This window comes from Barbus barbus (genome assembly GCF_936440315.1).
Source record: "Barbus barbus genome assembly, chromosome: 15".
Taxonomy (NCBI): Eukaryota; Metazoa; Chordata; class Actinopteri; order Cypriniformes; family Cyprinidae; genus Barbus; species Barbus barbus.
Genome location: NC_136743.1, coordinates 456,814 through 479,199, shown reverse-complemented (window position 1 = coordinate 479,199; position 22,386 = coordinate 456,814). Strand labels below are relative to the sequence as shown.

Sequence of the window (22,386 nt, the reverse complement as noted above, 5' to 3'; positions counted from 1 at the left end):
AACCTCTTGATGGAAGTGGGCGAGCTCAGGAGTGTGGTCTTAAAATAACAGTATCTTAAGCTCAACTGACTCAAAAGGAGCTCTCTGTTGCCCAGCAAGAGAGATCCCATGAGGGGATGAGGCATGGTTTTGGAGGGTTTAACCTCTTAGCACCTCTCAGGAACCTGATGATAAGGTCATATTTCTCTAGGGACCTGCTCTCCACTGTGTCATGATGTGCTGTAACGGCAGAAACATACACTTTCAAGGTAGATGGTGACAGCTTCCGCTCTAACATCTATTGCAGAAAGGAAAGCACAAAACTGATCGGGGATCTTTGAAGGTCTTATAAACGAGAGGAACACCACTCAACAAACAGACTCCACTTCAGCGCAAAAGCCTGTCTGGAAGAGCAGGCTCTGGTCTGAGTGAAAGTGTCTATCACTGCCTGTCATAAGCCAGTTAAGCCTTCACTGTCCCATCCAGAAGCCACACGAGGAGATTCCACACAGATCTGGACACAGGTTCTATATGGTCCCCATCTCTGTGAAAGAAGGTCCTTCCTCGGGAGAATCTGCCAGGGCCTGTTGTGAGGAGCATCTGGTCAGAAGACAGCTGGCAGTGGAGGATTCCTGGGAAGTGAACAGGTCTACCTGGGCTTCCCAGAATTGACTCCAGAATAGCTGGACAGCATAAGCTGTCATGAGAACATGTCGTTCTTTATCTGCTTTACAGACTCACAGACACACCTGTTTTACACACGTCACTCAAATACAGAACCAGGAAACAGGAATCACATGAGTTCAGGGAAAGAGAAACTGAAGTGTAGTTGAGCTGTTGTGTGTTTGTGTCTCTGTGTTCATGCAGTAAAATGACAGGAGCCAGAGTTTTTCAGGATAAGTTCATGTGTCCAGTGTGTCTGGACACATGAACTCATCTAGCCTAGCCTTATCTCCAAATGACTACAGCCCCATTGACTCCCTCTGCCAATGCATTGATGAAATTAACAGTTGGATGTGCCAGAACTTTCTTCAGTTAAACAAGGAGAAAACTGAAGTCATTGCATTTGGAAACAAAGATGAAGTTCTCAAGGTGAATGCATACCTTGACTCTAGGGGTCAAACAACTAAAAATCAAGTCAGAAATCTTGGGGTGATTCTGGAGACAGACCTTAGTTTCAGTAGTCATGTCAAAGCAGTAACTAAATCAGCATACTATCATCTCAAAAACATTGCAAGAATTAGATGTTTTGTTTCCAGTCAAGACTTGGAGAAACTTGTTCATGCCTTTATCACCAGCAGGGTGGATTACTGTAATGGTCTCCTCACCGGCCTTCCCAAGAAGACCATTAGACAGCTGCAGCTCATCCAGAACACTGCTGCCAGGATTCTGACTAGAACCAGAAAATCTGAGCATATCACACCAGTCCTCAGGTCCTTACACTGGCTTCCAGTTACATTTAGGATTGATTTTAAAGTACTTTTACTTGTTTATAAGTCACTCAATTGCCTAGGACCTAAATATATTGCTGATATGCTCACTGAATATAAACCTAACAGACCACTCAGACCATTAGGATGGAGTCAGTTAGAAATACCAAGGGTTCACACAAAACAAGGGGAGTCTGCTTTTAGCTATTATGCGGCCCGCAGTTGGAACCAGCTTCCAGAAGAGATCAGATGTGCTAAAACATTAGCCACATTTAAATCAAGACTCAAAACTCATCTGTTTAACTGTGCATTTGATGAATGAGCACTGTGCTATATGTCCCAACTGACTGCAATGTATTTTATGTAATAATTTTCTTTAAATTTATTTTAAATCAATTTCTATATCATTTTAAAATTCCTTGTTTTTATTATTTTTATTTCCATGTTTTTATTGATTTTAATGTCTATTTCACTTTCTTTTATGTAAAGCACTTTGAATTACCACTGTGTATGAAATGTGCTATATAAATAAACTTGCCTTGCCTTGTCTGTGTGCTGTGTACGATTATTGAACATAAAAACCATGACACTGTATCAGCTGCAGACCAGAGGACAGAGAAACAGGTATTTAATATTAATCATACAAGTTAATACTTAGTGTAGTGATCCAATAGTCTGTTTTCTGCATAGAGCCTCACCTTCATTACACAGAAACACTGTCAGTGTGAAGCTCTATGTCTGTTTCACTTTCACTTTTACGATACTTATGAATGCAATGTGAAGCATTCCTTATGCTTCCTGATAATAAGATGATTGTATCAATCATCACTTCTGGAGTTTGAACCTACAGCCATTAATTATCAGCTCCACTTTTACTGGATTCATCTGTTCACATGATGATTTAGTGCCAGTAGTTTTCTGTGAGATTCACTATCATGTGTTTGTCCTGCAGAAGCAGCTGAAGGAGACGCAGAAGACGCTCCAGCAGAGAATCCAGCAGAGAGAGAAAGATCTCCAGCAGCTGAGAGAGGCTGTGGAGTCTCATAAGGTGAGTCTGGAGAAGAAGAGAAGTTTGTCTCCGTCTCAGTTCAGACTCACTGAAGCCTGAATCACTGTGTGTCCTAACAGCGCTCTGCACAGACAGCAGTGGAGGACAGTGAGATCAATAGCAATGCAACGTCCTCCATTGTTGATAGTTTGTTTAGGCTTATTCAGGATGGATCAGCACTGCGCGGACCGGTCTGTGCAAGGCATCGGGGTGCTGCGGGAGCGACTGGAAAGCAGACGGCTCTTTATGCTTTTGGATCATTCTCGCGCTGCTTTGGTGTGTTGTGTGCCGATTGATTGGTCTCTGTGGCACCGATGCACCTGCAATAAGCCTGTTGTGTTTGGCGCTCTTCTGAAAGAGACACGGATTACAAATGGCTTTCAGCTCTGGAAATCTCTTAGGAATCATTTCTCTGAGCTCTTTCTTCTGGAGGATATATTTAGCTGTCCAACACCACTAGCGCCACCAACAGTTCAAAACTTCACAAACTTCAAAAACATTTTAACAAATTTGAGTAATGTTAATCAAAATTAGATCAGGTGATCTTCAAACTTGATCAAATTGATTTTTATTTGCCTGTAACACAATGATGAATTTGACCATGAAGACCCCAAACATGAAGTGAGGCTTTAAAATCCTGTGAAAGTGCAGGATTGAGGTGAGTTACTAAAGATCAGTCAAATCTGATGCTGGAGCAGGTTATTGGGTGAAGTGTGGAGCTGATGAGTTATGATTTCTGTTTTCTGTAGAGTTTCCAGTCTCTCTCAACACCTCCTGAATCTACAGATGGAAATGATGATCTCTTCAGTTCTCTCGTCTCTTTTGATGATCTGAGAGAATCTGTTCATCAGCTGAGAGACAAACTGGAGGATTTCTGCAAAGAGGAGCTCAAGAAGATCTCAGACAGAGGTAAAGTCCTGGAGATTCATCTGCTCTCCATCATCTCATATCATGGAGAAGATCATATTAGAAATGTGTTAGGAATGGATGCAGGATCATGAGAATCACACTGTTCATGTCTGTTGATTTCCACAGTCACATTCACCAACATTGTTCCCAGAACCAGGAACCACTTCCTACAATGTAAGAAAAACTCTCTGAGTGTGTTCATGTTCTTCCTGTTGAAGGTGAAAGAAGAGTTTTATAATTGATGATGTAAATGATGATTAGCACAGGATATATGGTCATTTTTACTGAGACACTGATGATACACTGAACATGAAGAGTTCAGCAACATGAAAAGATCAAACAGATTCATAATTCCTGATTCTGATGTGTTTTTATCTCCATCAGATTCCCATCAGCTCACTCTGGATCTGAACACAGTGAATAAACGCCTCCGTCTGTCTGAGAGCAACAGAGTGATTACTGTCACTGACAAAGATCAGTCGTATCCTGATCATCCAGACAGATTTCAGTATTATTCTCAGGTGTTGTGTAGAGAGAGAGTGTGTGGACGCTGTTACTGGGAGCTGGAGTGGAGAGGAGATAAAGGTGTGTTAATATCAGTGTCATATAAGAGCATCAGCAGGAAGGGATCAGGTCATGAGTGTTTGTTTGGATTCAATGATCAGTCCTGGAGTTTGTACTGCTCTTCCTCTAGTTACTCATTCATACACAATAAGATAGACACTGCTCTCCCTGTAGAGTCCATCAGCAGGAGAATAGGAGTGTTTGTGGATCACAGAGCAGGAACTCTGTCCTTCTACAGCGTCTCTGACACAATGAGCCTCATCCACACAGTCCAGACCACATTCACTCAGACCCTCTATCCTGGGTTTTATGTTTGTTCTGGATCATCAGTGAATCTGTGCTGATAAAGATTAGATATTATTATTATCAAAATGATGGTTCAATTCAAATGATCACACAGTCAGTAAATAATTTTAAATTATTTTCCACATGTAGCTCCGGCCCTTCCTAGTATTTGTGTTTTTCTTTATATCTGTGTTTTTCGTTGTCATGCACTTAATTTTGTGTGTGTGTGTGTGTTTGTTTGTGGGTATGTATATGTGAGTGATTGTAAGTGTGTGTATGTGACAGGAGTAGTGCAGTGTGTTTAGTAATATACACACACTCATCTGACCTACATGAGCCGCAATCGGTCACAGGAAGCAGTCGCAGGTGTGTGAGAGCAGCTGAAAATCATGATGTTAATGTTTATTTCATAATATCTTCTTATCTTATAGACGCATTTATGAGATTAGCGCTGGATGATAATTGATTTACATTTGTGACAATATAAACAATCAAGCAGTTGAGATTTGCTGTACTTATAACAACTATATATAAAGAGCCTGATGATAAAATTGTTTTTGTAACAAAATAAATCAGACACTTGAGATTTGCTATAACTTGTATAGATGTGTTTCTGTTATTCTGATCTGGACTCACTCTGGATTCACTCACTGTTTCTCACTGTGTTTCTGATGAAGATATTCATGACTCTGAACATGTTCTTCTCTCTCATACAAGAACTGAATGAGATGAGATGAGATGCTCACAAGACATGAAATCAAACGCAGACCTGTCAATCACTGACTCGACCAATCACGTGAGTCTGGGGCGTGACTATCAGTCTGAACAGTTGAAGATGCTTATTTAAAACAGTTTAATGGGTTATTGGTGTAGATCTGCTGGTATATATACACAAGTCTTTCACTTCTGGACACTGTTTTACCCTTTAACCCTCTGGTGCTCTTTACTTTTGACCGTGAAGATCACAAGTGTGGAGCATCAGAGGGTTAAAGAGATCATTGAGTACAAAATAATCATTCTGTCGTCATTTCATTCAAATCTCTATTACTTTCTTTATTCTGCAGATCACTAACACTACTTTTTTCTCCCAAAAATAAATCCAAATTGTGATTATTGATATAAAAACGATATTAAAACAGCTTCCAGATTTCACATCTGGATACTCAACCATACATAAAGAGACAGACCTATATTCATTCTCATTACAGATAATAGACAAAAAGAGACTATTGTTACATGGGCAAAAACAATACTGAGACATTACTCAGAATATTTTCTTAATTAGACAATTAGATCAGATTTATATGCTTTATCACTACCATGATATGAATGAGTGAAAGCATCATTTCAACAGCTGTGAGTTATTTAATCGCAGTCGATCCACATCAGACGCGTCTGGTGTTTTCTGGTGTTTTGATCTCAGATCCGTCACGCCTGTCATATAATAATGACACATGAGGCTTTATAAAGGCCTTCAGACGGTCGACCCAACCTCCGGCTGACCCTTGACCTTCGGCCGTGACGGTCACATTCAAATGCGCTCAAACACCATCAGGCTGTATTGACCCTGCGCTCTACTCTCCATCTGAACGGGAAACTTTGACCTTTGACCTTCTTCCAGATTAATGGACAATGGACTCTGAATATGCTGATGATGTCCCTCGAGCACAAAATGCAAGTGGCCATTACCTCGCTTTTATCTCCTTCGTGAAGGAGTCGCTGATTCTGCAGCCAGAAAGAGAGAAATTGATCCAGCTGTGATCGATAAATCATTGATCAGCTTTAATAAAGGGAAACATTGCATTTCAGGCATTAATTAACTTGAAATGTCACTACAGTTTTACCATGTTTTACTCCATATATTATTCATAACCTTCATGTTTTGCTGCATTTGTGCTCAAATAATAACTATACCATCACTAACCAGATTAACCTTCTGTGTTCCACCGGAGAAAGACAAACATGTTTAGACGTCATGATGGTGAGTAAATGATGACAGAAAATCTCAATGAGAAACTGCATTTAAAGAGAATTATTGACCCAAAAATTAAATCTGCTAAACATGCCGTCAGAATGAGAGTCCAAACAGCTGATAAAAACATCACAATAATCCACACCACTCCAGTCCATCAGTTAACATCTGGAGAAGAACAAATCCATCATTAAAACGTTTTTAGTCCATAATCCATAATAACGCTTCCTCCAGTGAAAAGGTCCATCTCTTGTTGTCTCTCGCATCAAAATCCAGCCCCATGTTTGTTTAGAGCTGTTTTATCTTGTAAACGGTGCTTGATCTGTGCAGATTTCTCTCCTGATTCAGACCAGAACACTTTTTCACTGGAGGAAGCGTTATTATGGATTATGGACTCTATGATATTTTAGTTCAAAACGTCTTAATGATGGATTTGTTTCAGCTTTTGTCTTCTCCAGATGTTAACTGATGGACTGGAGTGGTGTGTGATGCCCCTGGACTGTTTTGTTTGTGTTTTCCGTCCCCATGTGCTCCGTGTCCCAGTTTCTCCCTTGGTTAATTATGTCATTCGTCACACCTGTGTTCCTCCCTATTACCTGATTACCCCATGTATTTAAGTCCTGGGGCCTCATGTATAAACGTTGCAATGGGCATAGAAATGTGCGTATGCTGTTTTCCACGCACATATCTGGATTTATAAAAAATAAACTTGGCGTAAATATGTATGCACCGTACGGATGCTCTTGACTGTATGTACGCACTCTTTTTCCTGGAGTAATGAAGTAAACAATGATTTTAAACTGTTTTCATTTCGATATACACATTTACATTAAATAGCCTATTCCACTCTCATCAATGGAAATAAGCACTGAAATTACATAGAAGTTCATCCAAAATTATATGAATTTAGACATATTTGTAGTTGATACGCTTAATCACTTTTCCTGTGGCATGCAATGTTTTAATGACAGTGATGAGTGCTATAATAATTCATATATTTAAACTAAACTGCGGATCTCATATTATGAGAATTTTTTTAGTGAGAACAATGATAAATGATGCACACTTACTTTGATATTATGGCGAACACTGCTGGATTCGGTGGTCGAACGGTCCACTGTCCGGTTTGAATAATAGCTACTGTACAACCGCAGCTGCATAGAGGTGTTGATGTCGAGTGAAGGCATCTCCACAACATTATGAAAAATACCACTGTATTTGAAGGATAAAACTTAGGGGGACGGTAAGATTTGCCTGTTTCCTTTTTAAAATACTTTGTCAGTGACACTGCAATAAATAGCTTACCTGTTTCCACTAAAAATAGCTAAAAGATGTTCACCTTTTCTTTCTTATTCCGAGGTCACCGTAGCCACCCAGATCCAGTCCGTATCCAGATCAGATGGTGGATCAGCACCTAGAGATGACCTCTACAGCAGGACACCTAGATGACCCCAGAGACTGACCCCCAGTGAAGATCCTGTCTCCAAGACGGCCATCGGGACAAGACCACAGGAACCAGATGAGTCCTCTGCACAATCTGACTCTGCTGCGGCCTAGATTTAAACTGCTGATTTTGTCTGGCCAGAGGAGAATTACACTATTTCCACAAACTATTTCCCCGTCTAAATACTGTAAAGCTGTAAAGCCGATATAAAGCTGCTTTGACACAATTTGCATTGTTAAAAGCACTATACCAATAATATTGACTTGACTTGACTTGACTTTGATGATGTTAAACATGGTGTCACGTGGATGGGAATATGCATGGAAATGATATGCAGATGAGGTTATGCATCGTAAAACGAGGCGTTGTAAGCTCCATACATGGTGATATCTGGGAGGAGGCGGGGTGGAGATGCACGCACACACAATCTTCCCCTGAGATTTATAAAGGCATTTTTGCTCATGTTCTGGCGTACGCATACTTTTATAAATCTGAAAACTTTTGTGTGTACACAAAATCTAGCTTTTGTGCGTACGCACACTTTTAGGATGAAATCTACGGAAAGTTTTATACATGAGGCCCCTGGTCCTTGCATTCTGTCTCTGTCGGGTCTTATACGTCAAATCCTTGTCCTACGTGTATGTTCCTGCCTGTCCAGTGTTCCAGTGGTTAATTAAAGTATCCCTTTACTTTAATTAACCACTGGAATCCCTTTATATAATATCCCTTTATTTATTGTGAGTATCCCTTGTCTCCTGGTTCCTCGCTCCTCCACAATAGGCAGTCATGACATGGTGTGGATTACTTGTGGATTATTGTGATGTTTTTATCAGCTGTTTGGACTCTCATTCTGACGGCACCCATTCACTGCAGAGCATCCATTGCTGAGACACTGATGCAGAGACACATTTATACAAACCTGATGAAGAAACACACTCATCCACACCTCGGATGGACTGAGGGTGAGCACATTTTCAACTTCTGTTCATTTTTGAGTGAACTATTCCCTTAAAATCCATATTGTCTGCTGATAAATGCTTTGCATTACGATACTACATTATACGAGTAATAAATTACCAGTACTGTTAATAAAACAATAATAAAATGCAAATACAAACACATGAAACAGAAGAGAATAAAACACTAATCAAATAGACAAATGCATGTGTCTCTGTCTCACTGGTGTCATGTAAATGGTTACTCTGAAACAGTAAACTACGGTAAGTGATGCATTGTGGGTAACGGGTTCCTCTGAGAACTGTGTGTGTGTGTGTGTGTGTGTGTGATGAACAGCTGAGACGTGATCTTACTGTAACACACACATTTGTTCTTCTCGTACCACATTCATTTCACACTCGCCTATACTCATAACTGAAGTGTGTGTGTGTCTGTCTGTGTGTGATGAGGCAGAAGACACACTTCTTCATCCTCTGTACTGGACATTCTGCTCCTATACACACACACACACAGTGTGACTCACACTCCGGTTACTAACACACAGTGACTCAGCTCTTCTTCAGATTCTGCTCGTGTTTGGTCTTCATGAAGCGTTGCATGTTTATCAGAAGACATGAGACACGCATGAATACAGATTCCAGTTCATGTTGTGTCCGAACCCAACCGTAATCAATAAAGCAGCACAAGTCGCTTCAGATCCACAGAAAACACCACAGACCTGCAGAAGCAGAAAGTGTGTGTGTGTGCGTGTGTGCGTGCGTGCGTGTGTGTGTGTGCGTGTGTGTGTGTGTGCGTGTGTGTGTGTGCGTGTGTATGGAGACCCCTGCTGGTGTCACAGTGTCACTATTGTCACTTACAGGAATATAATCCTCCTCCTCATTCATCTTCTCCTCACAGATGGAGCTTCTCTGTTATTTCGAGCTGTTACTGTGAGCTGAGATCTGACGAGAACAGATCGACTGATATGGAGTGTAACACTTTTGTTCATCAGGGATGCATTAAATATTTCAGAAGTGACAGTAAAGACATTTATAATGTTACAGTAGATTTCTATTTCAAATAAATACTGTTCGTTTCAACTTTCTATTCATCTGTGAATCCTGAAAAATAAAATGCATCTCGGTTTCCACAAAAATATTAAGCATTAAATCAGTATATTATTATGATTTCTGAAGATCATGTGACACTGAAGACTGGAGTAATGATGCTGAAAATACAGCTGCAGATCACAGAAATACATTACACTTTAACACATATTCACATAGAAAACAGCTGTTTTACAGTAGAATAATATTTCACCATTTTTACAGTATATTAGATCAAATAACTGCTGTTTGATGTAAACGGGTCAGTCTGCAGGTCAGTGATGTTCATGCGGTCGATGCAGATCAGATGTGATGAGGGTTAACACAGTGAGACGCTAGCAGGAAGTTGTAGGTGCTTTGCTTGTGTGCATTTCCTGTTCCAGTGAAATCAGCCCTTATAAACACACACACACACACACACACACACACACACACACGCATGAATACACACATCAATCTAAAGTATTCTCACTACATACATGAATGCACACAGTTAGCAAACACACACACACTCTCTCTCTCTCTCTCACACATACACACACACACACACACGCGTTGGTTTTTGTGGTTTATGGGGACTCTCCATAGGTGTAATGGTTTTTATACTGAACAAACTGTGTGTGCTATTGCCCTACACCAACCCTACACCTAAACTTAGCCCTCACAGGAGACTTTGTGCATTTTTAGATTTTCAAAAAAACACCATTTAGTATGTTTTTAAAGCCTTTTGAATTACGGGGACATAGGCAGTGTCCTCATAAACCACCTTCATATTGTAATACCTCTGTCATACCCATGTCATTATACACATTTGTGTCCTCATAAACCACATAAACATGCACACACACACACACACACACACACACATAAACAGTCAAATGATTCAGTTTAAACCTCAGTTTATCCTCCAGTGAGTGTTTGATGGACAGACGTGTCGCTCTCTCATGCGTTCTGTAGTTTAATGACTCACTTTATATTTGATTCTGATCACATTTATGAGAGGAGCATTATAAATTCATTAGTTTTATAAAGTATAATGATTCCTCATGAATTATTTCTATTAATGATTTCAATAAAATTCTTTGCATTAGATTTTGCCATTTAAGATTCTACACTGCAAAATTATATTATTTGTGTCTTGTTTTCCAGCACAAATATCTGAACAGATTTACTGGAGATGCAAAATGACTGAAGATATGAGGTCTTGTTTTCTCAAATATTACAATTAAGTGAGTTTTTGCTTCTAAAAGGACAATTATTTGCCAGTGGAGTCAGAAAAAATAATCTTGCTTTCTCTTTGAGTTTGGCAGATTTCTTGTCCATTGGCAGATATTTGTTCTTGTTTTACAGTGTTTTTCAGCTGCTTCCACACAGAATCTTTCCTTGTCACACAGTTTCTGAAAGCTGTCACTCAAACAGCAGAAGCACACACCAAATCTACAAAACCAGACACTAATTCTCAGCCTTTGACTCAGTTTTCAATTTCATTAAACACTTTTTGCAAAACAACGAAATTCTCTATGTAACACACAAAAATTAATATAACGGCAAATGTTTGCTTTTGAGATGTGTTGGTGATATTTTGAATGCAGTGCTTCATTTTGCAAGAGATGTGAGGCATTTTGCATTTTGTGTGCAATTCTTGGATTTGTGTGTAAAGTAAAAAAAAAAGAGAGGCAAAGTTTTGAAAATGTGTGCAAGCAGCTGAAAAAAACTGTAAGCAGAAACACTTCATTTTGATCATTTCTTCCTTTTTGTTTCTTTCCAGAAAACAAGACTTTATATAATTAAGTCATTTTGCATCTCCAGTAATTGTCTCTTAATTTAAGGATGTTTAGATATTTGCACTGGAAAACAAGACAAACATTCTGAGGAAGAACATCACTATTTTGCATGCTTGATATTTAGTATTAACTGATCTGCAGTGAAGTAAGTGAATGGCACTCGTGACACGCTCGCAACACGCCTTCATGTGTTTGAGTCACGCCACACATTCACATCAGTCACAACGACCCGCTTCTGATGGATTCAACAGAGATGTGTGTGAACATGAGGAGCTATTATTACCACAAACAACACCCGGCATCGTGTGTGTGTGTGTGTGTGTGTGTGTGTGTGTGAGACGTGGGCTCTTTCACATTTCAGTAAAGCTTCAAATGATCCAAATACAGAGTCACTCTCAGACGTGTTTGTCTGTGTTCAGAATCTTTATTAATAAAGTGAGTCATCAGATAATAAAAGAGAAGGAGGACATGAGACTCATTTAGAGTTCGTCATTCTGTTGTTTGCGGTTCGATTTTAACACAAGAACATCTTTAAACACAAAAATGATCTTATCACCAGTTCATACGACTTGTGCTCCAGTTTCCACACTAATTAATGTCACTTAATATTAACTTTTTTTGTACTTGATTATATACCTATTATATAAAATCAAAATCACATTTGCAGTCATGAATCATGTGATATTGTTTAAATATATGATATCTAAAAACCATGAACTCCTACAGGGACATTTTTGCACGTTTATCTTTTGGGGAGCAGTTTTATTAATTTCGATGCCATTTATGCTCATTAATATCTTAGTTAACTCACAAAACAAATAAGAAAAAAATATTTTTCCTCTCCTCTTCTCTCTCACTTCTTAATCTAGTTTTCTAATAAACCTGCTCATTGTGAATTACAAATATCGTTGGCTTGTGCTGCTAGATTATTTGCATGTAGTCCGTTACTGATTTCAGATTACATGATGAAAATTGTAATCAGTAACTTATTGTTACTAATTTTAGGTAATGTATTCTGACTACTTTTTAGATTACTTTTAGGTTACTTTTTACCTAATTTGTCAATAAATTACAAAAATGAATGCATTTTGAATAATGCGCTGCTATTGTGTGAAAAAGATGTAATAATGTAATGTAAAAAAATTACTGTAATTTGATTATGAGCATATTAAAATGTAATATAATCTAATTATAGTACTTAATATTTGGAGTCTGATTACAGAATACAGATTGCATGTAATCACTTACTATACTATATATATATATATATATATACATGTATAGTTGTGACTTTTCCTCTCCAGCTGGCTCTGATGGCTCTGTTAGAGAGGAGAAGCGCTGATGTTTGACTGAAGACTGATCCTCACCTCCTCTCCTGGATCAGACGGCAGACGCTGCTGGTGCTGCATGATGTTAGTTTGGGTCGGTTAGTTGCTGGTGGTCACCGTGTTCAGTAGCTCTACTAGTTTAGTTGTGTTGGATCAGCTGTTTGTATTGTTCTCTTGTTCAGACTGGTGTTGGTCCTTGGTGAGGCGGTTGCCGTGGATACGGTTATTTCTGTGTGATGCTCCAGCAGAATCAGATGAGGAACAGAATGTGCTCGTGGCTCTCCTCCATCACTTACATCTCTCTTTTCATTTTGTGTGAGTCTGTCTGAGAGCTGCAGGTTTCTGTCTTCTTTTCCAGAACAATATCTAAATATTCATAAATCAAGATACATTTACTGGAGATTCAATATGACGTCAGATTAGTCTTGTTCTCGGGAAAAAATGCATCACAATGAAGTGAATGAAGTGAAAAATAAAACCACTGCCAGATATTTATTGTTTAAACTCACTTTATTTTGATATATTTTTCCTTAAAAAAAAAAGACTTATCTGATGCTATTGTGCTTCTGCAGTAAATGTATCTTGATTTAAGGATGTTTAGATATTTGCACTGGAAAACATATAAAACTTTTGCCCAGTAGTTTTCCTCTTCAGGAAGTCATGCTGTCAATAATTGAGATACAAGAAAATGCTTGATAATCCAAAACAATTACACGCATATACACACACACTTATATACACACACACACACACACACTATTTCTCACTCTCTGTCTCTCTCACACACACAGACACACTCACACACACTCTCTCTCTCTCACACACACACACACTCACACACACGTTGGTTTTTGTGGTTTATGGGGACTCTCCATAGGCATAATGGTTTTTATACTGAACAAACTGTGTGTGCTATTGCCCTACACCAACCCTACACCTAAACTTAGCCCTCACAGGAGACTTTGTGCATTTTTAGATTTTCAAAAAAACACCATTTAGTATGTTTTTTAAGCCTTTTGAATTACGGGGACATATGGCAGTGTCCTCATAAACCACCTTCATATTGTCATACCCATGTCATTATACACATTTGTGTCCTCATAAACCACACACACACACACACACACACACACTCACACACACTCTCTCTCACACACACACACACACACACACAGACACAGACACACACACACACTCTCTCTCACACACACACACACACACACACACACACCCTCTCTCTCTCTCTCTCTCTCACACACACACACACACACACACACACACTCTCTTTCTCACTCTGTCTCTCTCACACACACAGACACACACACACTCACTAACACACACACACACACACTCTCTCACTCTCTGTCTCTCACACACATACACACACACACCCTCTCTCTCTCTCTCTCTCTCTCTCTCGCACACACACACACACACACTCTCTCTTTCTCACTCTGTCTCTCTCACACACACAGACACACTCACACACACTGTCTCTCTCACACACACAGACACACTCACACACACTCTCTGTCTCTCACACACACACACACACACACCCTCTCTCTCTCTCTCTCTCTCTCTCTCTCGCACACACACACACACACACTCTCTCTTTCTCACTCTGTCTCTCTCACACACACAGACACACTCACACACACTGTCTCTCTCACACACACTCTCTCTCTCACACACACACTTATACACACACTCCAGAACTTCATGTATAGACCATTTTATAAATGTGTCTGAGGATGATTGCTCTTACTTTAAAACATGCTGGATGCTTATGAGCACTGCAGGTCTGATATATTGACATATTTGTGTTTTGTTGTACTGTTTTCATGTCACAGAATGCTGAAGCTGAAGCATGACGTCATTGAACCGCAGTGATTGTAGCATGAAAACACACTGACATCTACTGTACAGAAGCACTGCTGCATGCAAACACCACACCAGAAGAGCTAAGAACTGAGTGCATCTGCAGCATCTGTACTAAATATGTTCCAAGAACGTTGTGTTGATTTTTTTTTGTTTTTTTTTTTTTTGTTTGTTTTTGGTTATACGAATGTTAAAGAACAAATAACTGAATCAAAAGTCTGTTACAGTTTTTTACAATCATTCTTGCACTAATAATGGAACCTTGATGTCATCAAACTCAAAACAGTCATTATTTGTATCACAGACTGCCCAAAATTCACAACTTTGCATATTGCCTTCATATCTTTAAAGAGGCCTTGTATTTGCAAAAGCATTGGTTCAAAATACTCATTTATTATGAAATATCATAGGAACATTACTTTAGATCACCCACACACAAGATAACCATTGTTTCTTTTCTTTTTTTTGGATGGGACAATGCATATTAATGAAGGTACAATGACATAAATATGCCAGATTTAGCACAGTGCTGATTTCCATCCGTAGTCCCAGACATGGAAAACACTTTAAAAAATGTACAAAGATAAGAGAAAACATAATACAATATACAAAAAAAAAAACACGCTTCAATAAAATACTTGTTATTATAATTATTTTAAGATGCATATTTTAAAATTGCTATGCATAGACATTCCATTGTACCTACTTTGAAAGGCATATTTTAAAGTGTCTGTGGATAGTTCTTAACTAGTGTTCACAATTTTGATTGTTATTCAGCCATCTTTTAAGTAGTTTCTTAACCTCTAATTGCAGATGGTAGAGCATTAGAATAATAGAAAGGACATTTTGTGCAAAAGTAGTCTTTCTAAATGGTACTTCACTATTTCTCTTTTGATCAAATCCCCCAGAGGCGGTGGGCCATTCCATTCCTTGATCTATATATAAGACAACTAGTTTTAAATACTTTAAGATTTTCAAAACTTAGGAGTTGATACTTTTCTAGAATTGAACAAAGATGAAACGACTGTGGTTTCCTCTCGAATACCTTAACTGCTTTTGTAAAGTTGATCAATGGATTTTAGTCCAGTGACACCAGCAAACGACCAAACTATGAAACTAAATCATACAATGAAGGTAGGATTTATCAGCCTCTGTTGTAATAAAGGGCCTAATTTGTTTGACATTTTGTCAATTCAATTTTATAACATTGGTTACCTTTTTCTGTGTTTTTTGAAAGTGAGGTTTGAATCTAGTATAACCCCAAGATACTTGAATCGAGTTCCCGACTCCAATTCCTCTCTCATTCCTGTTGGTGGTCGTTTTGTGGACGTCTTACAGTCAGATTTTACAATATTTGACTTCATTGGGGGTTTTTTTGTGAACATTATAACGACGGTCTTTTTGGTGTTAAGAATTAGACAAATTTGTAGCTATTGTTTTAGCATCTTTACCATGTATAAAGATCACAGCATCATCCGCATACATCTGTGCATTAAATTCAGGACAGACATCTGGGAGATCATTAATGTACATGGAAAATAATAAAGGCCCAAGAATTGAGCCCTGCGTAACTCCAGCGTGATTACTAAGGCAGGGGGATGTTACACGTTGTGTTCTCTTAGATGAGTATGATTGAAGCCATGATATAGCATCTGTGGAAAAATGAAAGTATGTGAGCTTGGTCAGAAGTACTTGATGGTTGATTGTGTCAAATGCCTTCTTAAGGTCTAAAAATACAGCTCCTACACAGGGATTCGTATCCAGTAAACACTTGATCTTTTCCACCAAAAGCAGTTTGCTGTCTCTGTGGAATGATTGGGAAACCGATGCAATGGGGGAGACCGTTATCCAGGTGTTTAATCAGTTGGTTTGCTATCCACTTTTCAGCAGCTTTAGAGACTACTGGCAAAATGCTAATTGGTCGGTAGTTGGCGACCTGTGTTTTTGACCCAGATTTAAAGATGGGTGTAACAATGGCCTCTTTCCAAGATAATGGAACTGCTTTTTGACTGATTGACTGATTAACCATAAAAGTAATAGGTTGTACCAAGGCATCCATATGAGTTTTTATTCATTATTATTAACAAATTATTATCAATACCATGAACATCCTTGGCTTTTGAATTTTTGAAAGTATCAATGATCTTTTCTACCTCTACCTCTGTTATATTTTGTATCCGGAATATAGACTGACCTTCATTTAAAGGACGAGGTATTTTTTCCTATCATTGGACAAACCGGATTTCAGATATTGTTTTAGTATTTTAATAGATTTCTTCAGTTTTGATCTAACCACGGGATTATTTCCCTTCCTGGCCCTACGGCTCCCCTGCTGGTAAAGCAGGACATCACCTCTTTGATCTTGTTGATAAAGGAATCGCATTCAACTGCTATCTACATTTTTTGAGAGTAATAATTCCTCCCAGTTTCAAGGCTGTATTAAGATTCTGTGTCTGATTTTTGGGTATTGCATTTCATTTAGCATCAGAGGAACGAGGAACACTATTCAATTATATTTCAATGTTTTGAAAGCTTCCTAGAAAACAAAATAGTATTATGATCTGATAAAGCAGTCAGAAAATTAAAGGTCTTAATAATTCTGTCTAAACAAAAGCTCTATTCTTGTCTGAGAGTTATTTGTTTTTCTAGTTGGCTTATCGATAAGTTGTTCTAGGTTAAAATAGTCTGTGGATCGTTTAAGATTTTTTCTACCATGGTTATCATCCCAATTTATATTAAAATCACCTATAATTATAATCTCTTTGTTTTGGTCACAGGAATTCAGCATATTCTTTATCTGATCATAAAAGTCTGGATATAGGCATATTAAAATAAATGACATGTAATTTGATGAAGTGATTTCCACACCAACACAATCAAATGTAATATCAGCAGACCATCTGCAGGTCCACGTATCTCTAACACACAGCAATACTCCCCCACCTGCCTTTCTCCCTGTCCTTTCTAAACACAATAGTTTGACTGTGTAGTTGATAGTACAATCATTAAATATAGTTGTTCAAAACACATGATGCAGCTTTCATTATGCTTCTACACATTCATACAGCATTGAGAAAAGTACAGACACTGGAATCATTAAACACAACGTGAATATGATGTATGACATAATCCACACAACAGGTTTTTCAAAAAACTTTAAATAAGACAAAAAAATATAAGAAAAACTACATTAGGTCTACAGTAAAATGTCAGCTGGAGTGTCCCTCGCTGCTCTTCTATGTGTTTATCAACCCTGTCTTGTGGATTTGGCCACAGGTTCTCATCCACATCATTATGGATGTTTTCATTACGTAAACATCTTGAAAAGAATCTTCTGTGATGGCAAATACAGGCCTGAGTCTGACATCGGTCTCCTGTGATGTCATTGCACACATCATCTATGGCCTGGAGAAGAGGGACTTGTTTGTGAGGAGCCTATTGAAAAACTCCTCAGTCGGGTTACAGTAAGAAAATATGAATATGGGCTAAATACAAGGTGATAAACTGTGGATGGGCCTGAAACCATGATTGCACTCAGTGCTGTCGCTAGGAATTCTGGGCCATTGCACTGATTTTGCTCTGGGTCCCCTCAAAATCACATTCAGTGTGGGGTGGTCAGGCCCCAGAGAGCATCGTTCTGGGCCCCTCTCATCCGCTGGGCTCTCAAACTCTCCTCCATGTCATGGCCTGCCTCATCCAAAAATATGAATGGTTTTCATCAGCTTCCAGCTCTATCAATCTCTAAAAAGACCGTAGGAAAAACAATTACTGATAACCATGATATAGATTTGTATTTGTTTTTCTCCCAACATCAGGCATCTTGAAACTGATCGTACCTGAACATACTCAGCCCTCTGTTGCTTCACTTTCATAATCTAAACATTTAATATTGTTCACCATTTTCCATAAAAAAAACTATGCTTCAAGAGTAATGCAACAGTTACTTATCATTTTGAGCAGATGTATCAGCTGATAGTTAGATCATTGTAAGGAAATGAATAGACACTCGATTCAGATGTGATGTGGGAGTGGTATTGTGAAATAGTTATACTTTGATGTTCAGTTGTGTTATTCTGAACCGGTGATTGTAGCTCAATGAACAAAAGATCTTTGGCTCGTGTGTATTGTATCCAAGCATTTGAAAAAAGTGTTAAATATTCTGAAAAATGTGCATTTTGATCATCAGTTATGAATTATGTGTCTAGAGTTTTAAAAATGACATTAAAGTTCTGTTAATAGTGCAAAAATGATTGTAAAAGACTGTAATGTTACTGGAGGAATGTTTGTTCATAACTTTCAGAGGATATGAAGATATGTTTATTTTTGTAAAATCACCCACACACGCAAAGCTGGTTGATAACTGCAATAAAGTAAAACCTCACAATACTTGTTCATAGGATATATAATGTCTTTGACATGATTTAGGCAGTTATACGTATAGTTTGACAGACTTCTAATCCAGCATGTCATGGGAAATAGATGACCATTCTTATATGATGTTGTTGATTTGTTACTGCAGCAGTAGCTCAAGCTGTTAGTAACAGAATATATATGAAGAGCATCATTACTGTATTCATCATCACCAGGCCAATCACTTCTGTTCAGCTCTTAAAACACATTTAGAAACAACATGCCACGGTTGTAATATAAATCTATAGCAAAATATTTATTCTCTAACAGATTATTTATTATACATTTTAGACCAAATTTACCAAGCCTACAATAAAACGTGATAAATTGTAGTAATGGTGGAGTAGTTTAAAAAGACTTTAATATATGTGCTGTTTCAAGACTGTTTTATATCAATATTCTTTATAGTTCATTTGCCTTATGTTCTGCTTCTCCAGTGGCTGACGTGGATCACGTGTGCTGTAACAACCAATCACATTACAGCCTTGACGTCACTCAATCGTTTCCTCTAAAAAGCGGTTTATTCCGCGAAGTGAAGCCTCTCCTTCATTCAATAACAGCTGCGTGTGGTTAGCATTAGCATTAGCGTCACGCTTTCTGGATAACTGCTCTGTTCGGCTCTTTCGTGAAGTTAAGGCGTGATTTACACTAATAGCCCCCCCATGGTGTAATGCTGGGGGGTTGTAGCAGCTAGTGTAGGTTATTGGGGGCTATCTCCCATGATTTGAATCTGAATGAGAGGTGTTTCTATGCTTCTGTGTCTGATCTGACCATCTCTCCAATAATCAGTCACTGAATTAGCTTCAGGTGTAAAGAGACACTCTCATCAGCAGACATGAATAATCAGTGATCTCTCAGCTTTATTAACATGATTAAAGCAGAAGAGCCGAAGCATGCAAATGAAGAGTTACTCCAATCACATTTCAACACGCAATAGAGCAACAAGGGAATATATACACACACACATGCATAGACTATATATAGCAAGGGAATATATACACACACACATGCATAGACTATATATAGCAAGGGAATATATATACACACACATGCATAGACTATATATAGCAAGGGAATATATACACACACACATGCATAGACTATATATAGCAAGGGAATATATATACACACACATGCATAGACTATATATAGCAAGGGAACATATATACACACACATGCATAGACTATATATAGCAAGGGAATATATATACACACACATGCATAGACTATATATAGCAAGGGAATATATATACACACACATGCATAGACTATATATAGCAAGGGAATATATACACACACACATGCATAGACTATATATAGCAAGGGAATATATACACACACACATGCATAGACTATATATAGCAAGGGAATATATATACACACACATGCATAGACTATATATAGCAAGGGAATATATACACACACACATGCATAGACTATATATAGCAAGGGAATATATATACACACACATGCATAGACTATATATAGCAAGGGAATATATATACACACACATGCATAGACTATATATAGCAAGGGAATATATACACACACACATGCATAGACTATATATAGCAAGGGAATATATACACACACATGCATAGACTATATATAGCAAGGGAATATATATACACACACATGCATAGACTATATATAGCAAGGGAATATATACACACACATGCATAGACTATATATATATATATATACTCATATATGATAAATAATAGTAAAGATTGTGTAAGAAGATGGTTAATGGAAGCCTCTCCAGTCAGGTGTATAGTTTGAGTTAAAGCTGTATATTTGCTGATATTAGTGTCTATTAGATGCAGTTTCTCACTCTGGGTGCAGTTCTTACATTCAGGAAATATGTAGTTTATTGTGGTATTTAGTGAGGAAGTGCAGCTCTGTTCAGCCTCTTCTTCTTCTTCTGAAAGTGCTGGACTGTCATCTGCTGGACTGGAGAGTGGATCAAGAGTTTAGCAAGGAAATACATCATAATAATAATCAATTAATTAATACAATGTATACTTGTATAATAAAATGAAACCTGTCTGTTTCCTTCAGAAATGTCATTAACTGCACATGTTTTCTTCAATGCTGCTCCAAGTATATTTTCCAAGCTGAGGTTTTAATTTAAATTGTTCAAATACTTCTTCTAATTCATTTCTTTCATTTTCATATGCATGGCAGTCCATTATCACAGCTTCTGCTTGATTATAATGTGTGTGTGTCTAAATGATGTTTTATCAGTCCTGTGAGATATTCTGAGACGAGCGATGACCGCTTTGATTTTTCACCAACAACATGTTAATACTCCAGTATTCCTGTGTGTGAACTTTTATTATGGTCTTAGCCTCGTCTACTGTTTGAGATTTAAGAGACTGTTTGGCTAATTAATCCACTTCAGTTTCTGTCACACATAAATGTGCAGGAACCCAAATAAACAATACATTCATCTATCTATTGTTTGATAAATGTGACCCTGGAGCACAAAACCAGTCAGTCATACATCATTTATTAAATCTGAATAAATAATCTTTCCATTGATGTATGGTTTGTTATGATCGGACAATATTTGTCTGAGATACAACTATTAGAAAATCTGGAATCTGAGGGAGCAAAAAAATCTAAATATTGAGAAAATCTCCTTTAAAGTTGTTCAAATGAAGTTCTTAGCAATGCATATTACTAATCAAAAATGAAGTTTTGATATATTTATGGTAGGAAATTTACTAAATATCTTGATGGAACATGATCTTAATATCCTAATGATTTTTGTCATAAAAGAGAAATGTATAATTTTGATCCATACAATGTATTGTTGTCTATTGCTACAGATATACCTGTGTTACTGATGACTGCTTCTGTGCTGCAGGGTCACATTAGTTCAGAATATCACGTCTGCATGATTTAGTTGTCTCTTCTTCTTGGTTTTTAGCAGCGGCCGGCAGCTAGTGTTATATGTGCATTACTGACAGCAAAGAAAGCTTTACTGTTTATTTCAGTTGACCATTTTATTAAAACCTTCAAATTTTTAATTTTCTTTATTTCTTCATTATTTTGATCATTTCGTGTTCATATATAACACATTCAAGAAACGCATGAGCTATTGTTTCTTCAACATGACCTACATTTCTCTGCTGGTTATGCTCTGGATAATTGTGTATGTGACAGATAAAAATATTGAATCTTGAAACATGACATGTTCTCATAACATTTGGATGTTTCTCTGTCATTACTCTATTAGAAATAACCTCTTCTTCGCTTGATTTCCTATACATTTTATCCTTTGATTTACTTTATTAATTAAGCC

General features: G+C 37.8%; 2 protein-coding genes across 2 annotated transcripts in view; one reads left to right on the top strand and one right to left on the bottom strand.

The window, feature by feature from the left end:
• Positions 1-22,386, bottom strand: part of LOC306881006 (transcriptional repressor p66-alpha) — a 166,619-nt gene that overhangs the window by 82,926 nt on the left and 61,307 nt on the right. The gene's annotated exons all lie outside the window — the stretch shown is intronic.
• LOC306880914 (neoverrucotoxin subunit beta-like) lies at positions 511-4,274 on the top strand (the record flags this gene model as incomplete). Its single annotated transcript, XM_079434720.1, has 4 exons — positions 511-582; positions 3,207-3,333; positions 3,493-3,540; positions 3,751-4,274. The coding sequence occupies 4 exons, from the start codon at positions 511-513 to the stop codon at positions 4,272-4,274; spliced, it is 771 nt and encodes a 256-aa protein (XP_079290846.1).